This window comes from Sarcophilus harrisii, chromosome 1 (assembly GCF_902635505.1).
Source record: "Sarcophilus harrisii chromosome 1, mSarHar1.11, whole genome shotgun sequence".
Lineage (NCBI taxonomy): Eukaryota > Metazoa > Chordata > Mammalia > Dasyuromorphia > Dasyuridae > Sarcophilus > Sarcophilus harrisii.
The window spans coordinates 316,299,435-316,308,873 of NC_045426.1; the positions used below are offsets into that span (position 1 = coordinate 316,299,435).

At 37.5% G+C, this 9,439-nt stretch overlaps 1 protein-coding gene across 1 annotated transcript in view; it reads left to right on the plus strand.

The window, feature by feature from the left end:
* Nucleotides 1-7,577: 7,577 nt before the first annotated feature.
* The window catches only part of FAM205A (family with sequence similarity 205 member A), an 11,222-nt gene continuing 9,360 nt past the window's right edge, over nt 7,578-9,439 (plus strand). The window contains exons 1-2 of the mRNA XM_003761796.3: nt 7,578-7,807; nt 8,206-8,251. Coding sequence (XP_003761844.3) covers nt 7,679-7,807; nt 8,206-8,251 — 175 coding nt within the window. The 5' untranslated portion in view covers nt 7,578-7,678. The remainder of the gene's footprint in view (nt 7,808-8,205; nt 8,252-9,439) is intronic.

Here is a 9,439-nt window from a genome sequence, read left to right on the forward strand (position 1 = left end):
GAAATTGGGAGAGGGAAAAGAGTGTATCTATGAGGGGATGGAGACAGTTGAGGAGGTGGAGCAAACTGGATGGTGAATGAGGTAGAAATGAAATAAAAATGGAAGAACAGGGAGAAGATGATTGCTATCATTAAGTATTTGAAGGAAGTCTTATGGTCTCAGAGAACAAACAGAAGGGAAGCTACAAAGAGGCAGATTTAGACTGGATGGAAGGAAATTTAGATGAAAGGGAAAACTTTCTGACAACTCAAGCCAAATTATTAAAAGTGATGTCTTAGGAAGAAGTAGTATTACCCTCACTAAGGGATGGCTGGGTGACCACTTGTGAAATATGTTGTAAAGAAAACCCTTGCTCAGCTACAGATTGAATTGTACAGAGGGCACGTTTATGGATCCCCCACAATACTTGAGTCTCATTCACTGGTGGTGATTTTCTGGGTTACATTTTCCAGATGGTTGTGCATGAGCTGGTAATGTAGGGATATCCAATATAAATTCTGATTGGGTAAGAAATGCCTGCAGCAGAAGAGGTTTAAAATGTGCTAAGAGTTTCAGACGGGAATCTGGCATGAGCAGCAAGAGACCTGGGAGGAAGAGACCCAGAAGACAGTGGAGATGGGAACAAGTAGTCTACACTTGTGCATTTGGTCTTGCTCTTCCAGCTGGGCCAGGTCTCTAACCCACTGACTATGTAGAGGGGCTTAGGACTCTAAGCTTTAACCCCAGTACAGGGGGTTTTCTACAACTATGCTCCTCTCCAGCAATGCTCAGGTTGCAGAGGAATTAAATGGAGGGATTTGACCAGAACTCCCAAGGTATAAAAGATGACACTCACTGGTGGACATGTACTCAGAACGGTTAATACCTAATTCAATTTCTTGTGATTTATCTTTTTTCTCTTTTAATTAACTGTCTTTTGCTTTTTGAATTATTTACTGTTTGATATGGTGCAGCAAAGAGACTGCCACTCAAGCCAAGTTTTTGAATGGACAACAAATTAAACAATACTTTGAACTCAGATCTAGGTAAGAAGTATATAGTTGACCTCTGAGCTCCCTTCCAACTCTGAGATTCTGTGATTTCTCTTAGCTGCTGACTTTCATATGTTTCTGCCTACTCCTGGAGATGGTTATAATTAAGATATAGGCTCTATTAGAAGCAGCCAAATCTCAGCCCTCATCAGCATCCCTTTTCTTCTGTCTTTGCACACCTTTCAAATGTCTGATCCTCTCAGACACCAGAAGGCATAAACTGTTAACAAGGCAGGAAAAGAAAATTAGACTGCATATCCCCACATCACCTTTTTCTTGAGCATCAGTTCAGAGTTAACCTCCTACCAATCAGGAAGTATTTTTCCCCTTTTTCTCTTTTTGGAAGGACTTATTTGAATATTTCTCCTTCTATAGGCTTTCTCCTACATAGAGTCTGTTTAATTGTACTCTACGTATAATGACATGTTAACTTCTTTGCTGGTTTCCCTTAGCAACAGACTTCAGTGCCACATTATGCCAGCCACAGAGATTTCTTAAAATTGCAAAAGCATTTGAACTGGCAGATTGAATAGCAAATTAAACAGAAAATAAACTGACTTCACACAGCTAGTATAAACATGTTCAACTTAGATGTAATTCTTACCCAAGGAGTATCTAAAAGGCTTTGAGGTCTCAGTATAGACTAATTTCACAAGAGATATTTACTGATTCTCAGAAATGTGCATAAAATAGTCATTTATGTACAAATCTCCACTTTACATAAACCTTTTAAACTTAAGAGAACTGTTTCCTAATTAGAAATTGGTTTCTACAACACCTTTGAGAAGAAGAAGGAGATTTAGAGGATTTTGTCATTTTGAATGTAGCCAGGTAAGGTTTTGGCAGTTATTTGAATAAGCACACCAGTTTCTACCTCTCACTGCCATGTGCCCATGCCTTGATTAAGGATCTTCAAAAGAAGGTCTCTTAGAGATCACTAAAATTGAAGAAAGACTTCAACTGTTTGGCCTCAATCTGAGTTAAGGAAAATTTCTTCTCCCATTTGGGTTGGTTTCTCCTTTCCTAATCCTGATCTGTGTATTTATTGTTTGGACTAAAATAATGATAAATGAAACTATATTTTTAATAGTGCTTCAAGTAACAAACATAAATAATCTTTTAAAGGAGCATAGTAGGCTGTGATGGCTGCATCTGGGATTTGGGGGAGTGTGTTAAAATCTCCGTTCTCCCCTGCCTCTCCTCCTACTCAGCAGAAGGGAAACAGGAAATGAAGCAGAAACATAGATGAAGAAGAGCTTTCCTTGGCTCTCCAGGAAAGATGAGTGAAACAAAGGGGCTGTGAACTGGACTGGCCACCAACCACAACTGCTGTTTCCTAACCAATCCTCATGTCCACTCTCACTGACCCACCCGATAGGGTCTCTCCCTTTAATGAACAGTCCACTGTCATTTGGTCTCAGTTCCACTTATTTTCCCCTACTTTTTGTTCCATGGCTTTACATACAGTTTTCCTTTACTTCTCCCTAAGCATTGTAGTTCTCTTTATCTAATCCATAGGACCTCTCTCTTCGAAGGAAGTAACCCCAAGGCCACAGATTCGATTCTGGATGAGTTTAGCCTTTCAAAAGCCTTCGTTCCTTTGATTTCTAGCTTTTTATGAACCATCTCAAAACTCGGGGAAAATCACTTAGAACCTATGTCTATGAAAATATTTGTAGCAGTTCATTTTATGGCGGCAAAGAATTGGAAATTGAGAGGATGCCTGTCAGTTAGGAAATGGTATGTGGTAGTTAGGGAATACTACTATGGTATAATCCCCGAGTTCCTGGGGATTATAGAACCCAACCTGGTATCACTATGGCTACATCTGTTGGGAAGAGGTTACATCTTGAAATTGGGGAGGGAAAATTCAGGAGGATGTTAGGAAAAAGAAGATCCCAAGCTGAAATATGAGGAGATGGACTCAGGAGAAAAAAAAATAAGGAAAGAGAGAAAAAAGTTGGTAAGACAAGTAGAGGTAAGACAAGTAAGACAAGTAGACAAGCAAAAGGTAAGGTGAGACAAGCTCACCAGGGAAATTAACAGACAAGAATTACTAACAAAAATGACAAAAAACCTATGATTGCAGAAAGTATGGATAACAGGGAGGAGTTTGAAGTGATCTAAGTAGAGGCAGAATATTTCTTTTTCTGCCATGGTCAAATAATTATAAATCTATTCTTAAATAGAAGGTCCTATAAGACAATTTAAGCAAGGTTGAAGAATATCTTTCTACTTTCCAGGTCACTAGGGAAAACAAAGTGCTGTTCTTTTTTTTTTTTTTTTAATGGAAAAAACTTTTGTATGAAGACAAAATAGAGAGAATAGAGAGAACACTTAAAGGGACATAGAAGAATCATGAAGGTGGTAAGATGGAAGAATGTAACAAAAGGACTACCGAATTGCGGAATCTGCAGTATTTCTGGGAATATATTGGGAAGATGAATCTCTTTCCAAAGTTGATGGAGTTGGATCCTCTAAGGAGAAAATAGTTCTTATCTTCCAAGAAGTCAACAAAAGGCTTGTTGACTCCAAGAATGATAATGTGTGTCAATAGACGCTGTGAGGTGAGACATCAGCCAATAAAAGTCAAAGAGATAAAAGACTTGGTGGTTGGTTACCCCAGTCTGAGACCTCAATACGAAGGAAAATATTCATCTGCTCAGCAACATCAATAATACTATAAATTGCAGAGCAGGAATTGATCTGTATTGGCAAGGTTACCTCACTGGGAGTTCTCTATACTATTTAAATCACACGTCCCAGTTAAAAGAAAAAAGCAGTCAGTTTTTCTATCTGCCAGGGTATGTGCTCAGGTTATCATGGAGAATATACCAAGATTTTTCAAACCTAATCAATAGACAAGTACTTACTAGTTACCCTCTATATTTAGGCACTATGCAAATTGCTAGGAATACACAAACAAAAAGAAATAGTCTGTGTCCTCAAGAAATTATGAAGATGCATACACAATATACATATTACATACACATATATAATACACATGTATAAAACAATTATGCACATACATGTACTATATGTGCTATATATACAGATGTATATTTATAGACATGCATAGTAAAGTAAGTAAAAATGTAAGTAAATAGAAAGCAATTTTTGGGGTATCACTAGCTTCTGAGGGCATCAGGAAGGTGCTTGAATTGAACTTTGAAAAAAGCTAGTATTCTAAGAGACAGAAGGGAAGAGAGAGTGCATTCAGGGTATTGGGGAAAGAAGGTACAAATGCAAAGAGATAGGAGGTATAATGTTAAGTATGAGGAACAAGAAGGATATGACTAGACACAGGGATGAATGAAGGGAGTAATATATATACATATACACATACATATATATAGATAAATACATATAAATGCATATACACATACATATATATGACTATAGATAGGTATTTAAGGCTTGATCATTGGAGGTCCATTTCTCAGAGCTTTAACTTGGACAGACTCTGAGGTTCAGAGTCCAGTGACAAGACCCCTCCCCCTTATATGTAATAAGCCTAGAAAAATTTCCATTTTTACATTTGGAACTAAGATGGCATCTAAATGTGCAAAAATGCTAGTAAATCTGTTCTATTCTGTGCTGTTTGTTCTTCCGTTTTCATCTTGAGACAATCCAGCTTAATTGGGTCTTTTGCCAAGCTTTCTATAACTTGTTTCCCTCTACACCGTTTTTTACTGTTTTGTGAATCAATACTATTCATAATCTCTTCATTACTCATTTGTAATTGTAACAACACTGAACCCACTGATGAATCCAGTAGATCTGAGATGTTCTGGGTTTACTCATAACAAAACAGATTCAATTTTGGGTGAGCTTAGCCTTTTAAAAAGCCTTTGTTCCTTTGATTTCTAGCTTTTTATGAACCATCTCAAAACTCAGGAAAAATCATTTAGAACCTGCATGTACAAAAATATTAAAGCAGTTCATTTTGTGGTAGCAAAGAATTGGAAATTGAGAGGATGCCTATCAGTTAGGAAATGACTAAACAAGTTGTGGTATGTAGTAGTTAGGGAATGGCATAAGAAATGACAAGAAGGATGATTTCATTGAAACCTGGAAAGACTTAAATAAATTGATGAAAAGTAAGTAAAGAGAACCAGGAGATCTTTGTAAACTGTACCAGCAATATTAATGTATTACATAATTGATGATCAACTATGAATTACTTAGCTATTCTCAGCAATACAATGATCCCAGGCAATCTCAAAGAACTCATGATGGAAAATGCTATTCACATCTAGAGGGGGTAAAAAAATTTATGGCATCTGAATGCAGATTGAAGCATACTATTTTTCACTTTAGTTTTGTTCATGATTTGTTGGATCTGTTTCTTCTTTTATAACATGACTAATATGGAAATATGTTGTACATGATTGCATATATATATATATATAACCTATATCAAACTGCTTAGCATTTTAGAGGGGAGAAAACTGAGGGAGAGAGAGAAAAAATTGGGAATGCAAAAAATTTTAAAATTGAATGTTAAAAATTGTCTTTATGTGTAATTGGGAAAAATGAAATTTTTTTAGAAGAAAGAAAATCATTTTGAGCCTAGATTTGGTTCATGTCTTATATATACTCAAAAGATAAATAGACAGATGGATGATATAAATCAAATAGAGGCCTGCTATTTATTTCCTCCACATTAAAAAAATGATGAACTATACAGAATCACAAGTAAGCATTAACCAAAAATTTAAACATGAAGCAGTAACTTTTAACCACTATTGTATTAGGGCATTGATACTCAAAACATCACATTTTACAAGACTGTTGAATAAGTATTTCATATTCAGGTCTACAGAATTTTCCTTAAGGTCCATATTTTCTGCATTGTCTCATCTGCTATGTATGTGGTCATCTTAGAAGTATTGCAATAGATGTAAGTAGCACTTGCTATGATTCAGCCAGTACCAACTGAGGGACCCAGGAGTCCTCAGCCTCTAAAAGATTGCTTTCAAAGCTGAAGATGTCCATCTCAGAATTGTTGTATGGTCCTCTATGCTCAGGAAAAGAAATGCAAAGCAGAAAGGGTAGCCAAGATCCCAATTTACACTTGCCTACAAGAACCTGGGTCTGCTATTCTGTTTGAGCTGTCCACTATTTTAGTCAGCATGAGGAAAGGTCCACCTTTCTCCAGGAAATTTTAGAAAGAGAAAGGAAGAGATACAGAAGGTAGAATCATTCCATTTAACTTGAAAAGGAATTTTCTGAGACTGGTGAAGCTCTCAAGAACCTCCTGGTTTTTTGTGCCAGTTGTATCAAGTCCCATAACATTACAAAGTATCCTGGAAGACATTCAGATCTACTCAAAAGAATGTGATGTGACCATGTACACAAGAAAAACCAAATGGATGAAAAAATATTTATTACCCAGATGATAGCATACATTTGAATGGACAACCTATAGTTGTCAATCAGTTTGCAAACTTGGAATATACGGTACAATGAGTTGGGGCCAGAATTAACAGGGAGGATATAGCTGTCTAGTTTGCCTTCAGTAAAATGCAAATTTCTTTTAATGTTTCCAAGATTCTTCTGGAACAAACCCTAAATTTCAATTCCAAAATTCTACCGGTATTCTTGCATGACTACAAAGAATGGAATACTTTCTGAAGGATTCAATATTATTACATTATGAGAAAATATCTTCTAATCCTTTGAAAAATCACTGGGGGAGGGGTTCTGTAGAAGTGGAGCATTGCAAATGGTATCATTTTTTTAATGCATGATCATTTTTTCTTCCTCATTTCTTTTTAAAATTCTTTGTTGTAATAATAATGCTAATAGCTGGCATTTATACAATGCTTTAAAGTTTGCAAGGCACTTTCACAACAATCCCCCCAAAAGGTGACTCTCTTGAGATGAAGAGTAGGGTTATGTGGACAAAATTAGGCAAAGCAAAATATACATATATGTGTATATATAAATCTGTTTTTAGAAAGAAATTGCATAAAACAGGGGGAAATGTAAGACTATAAGCATGCTGTAACACCTAACCAATGAGGAACTCAAAAGACAAACAAGAATAAAAAATGATGTGATGACAAGTGGAAAACCCTAGTGCTCTGCTAATATACCCTTGTGATTTTAGGAGAAAGTGAGGCAGACTCTTGGATGAACTTCACAGGGACCTGGATAAAAGTTGCACAAGACTAGAGGGCATGGATGCATTTTGATCTGTAATCATTGGAGGGAAGATTCAAATCAGTGAGATCACAGATCTCTTTGAGCACCACTAAGGACATAGCATGCATTTGTGAGCCATTTGCCTGAGGAAAAATTGCAATCTGTGGCCTAGAATAGAACTGTTAGCTGACCCATATAAAGGCGGTGCCACGATTCCATCCTCATTAGCATCACATTATCTGACAGGGCTAACCAGAAAGTCACAGCCACATTCTTAAGCATTGCTTCAGTTTCCCTAAAGGGACAGAACCTATTGTAGCAGCTCTCTCTTGCCTCATAATTAGGACCTCTTTGTGATGTACTGAGTAACACAGATTCTATATCCCCTGTGATGTGAGGATGACGAATTCTGGAATTCTGGAGCCATAAAGTGTCCAGCACTCTGAGCTTCAGGGAACAGGGATGACTAGTCTCTTTGCTTTAGTGGAATTTGGACCATGCTGAGATACATTTTTGCTCTTTGGAATAGTGGCTATGCTCATTACACCTTTGGGTTCTTGTTCCTTATCATAGTCTTGTGGCAGTTCTGTTATGGGTTTGGGAAAACCCAACAGAGCTGCTGCCGGGTAGGTAAACACCTAAGTCCCTTTTCTCCCACTCTCTATGCCCCCAAAAGGCGATAAGAAGCCTACTTGGGCTTTAGACAGAGCTAATTCTTTTCTTCATCTTTTCTCCCACTTTCTTTACTTCTTTCCTGATATTTTCTTCCTTCTCCAACCACAGTTGAGATTGAGCCATCAGAGAGAAAAAGCCTTTTCTTGGGAAGCCCTCTCTGTAGGATACCTTCATTAAAAAGCCAGGAAGGAAGGGTGTGGGGTGGAGTGGATAGTAAGAATTGGTTAAGAAAATATAGAAGGTTGAATGACTAGAGAGAGAAGACTGGGGAATTTGTGTGAGTCTCATCTCTTTTGAGATGTAAAAAAAGAATAAATTCCCATTCTCCCACTTATCCTCTGTCTTTCAGCGTCAAAGAAAAGTCCAAAGGAGTTTCAAAGGCACAGAACAAAGAGGTGAGATCTTAAATTAAGCCTTTAGTCCTGTCCAGTCTTTCCCAGCAGTGAACTTACTTTCTCTTTACAACTCTCTTGGGGTTCCATCTGAAGTCCAGGAAATTTCCTAAAATCTTTGCTCTGTCCCTTTCATAGGACTGAAGGAATGAGGGGGCAGGATAATAGTCCACCCTAAGCCAAAGTGATCTTGTAGAACCCCTGAGGCTGTGGGAGAGTCTACCCTCTCGGTTCTCTGCCCAGATTCACCTGCTTAACATATTGCATCTTATCTTGTGTCTTAGGACCCCTCACCCTGTTCTTCATCCTCACCATGACGTCCAGACCCTCCATCCCTCAGTTCTTTCCAAAGCTATGATCCCAGCACTGGCTACATTCTTCTCCCTTCCCCATCTCGATGCCTTAATGAGCCAGTCAAAATTAAACTACCCTCTACATTTGAATCTCTTGCTCCTTGTGCTATCATGCCTTGCCCCAACATTGGACTATTCCCATCAGTCTTTGCTGCTATTCATATGCTGCTGTACAGAGTTGGAGAAAATCATGAAACTTGTGTTGACTAAGTCCACTACATAATTTTAACTGGTCCCTCTCTGCAGGAGGCTGTCCTTTTATACTTCCTTAATCCCTTCACTCTCTCTCATCAGAATGATTATTCCAAATCTCCTCATCTCTCAAGTCTCCCACAGTACTCCTTGCCCCATTCTTTCAGCTGAGGCCCTCACTTCATATTTTGTTGAAGATACTGAGACCATTAGATAAGAATTTCCTCAGCTCCCCTCCTCATCTCATCTCATATCACTTAGACATCTTCTTTTACTATCTTCTTCAGCCCTGTCTTTTAGGAAGATCTCTTTTTCCTTGCCAAGACAGATACTTTTACAAACTTCTTTTTAAAAAAACGTTTAATAGCTTTTTATTTTTCCAAATACATGCAAAGATAGTTTTCAATATTCTCCTTTGCAAAACCTTGTGATCTACATTTTTCCTGCTCTTCCCCAGACAGCAAGCAATTCAATGTAGGTTAAATGTATATAATTCTTCTAAACCTATTTTCATATTCATCATGCTATGCAAAAAAAAAAAATGAGAGAAAAAACATGATAAAGAAAAAAAACAACAATAATAAAGGTAAAAATACTATGATCCACATTCAGTCTCCATAATTCTCTCTCTGGATATGGATGGTAC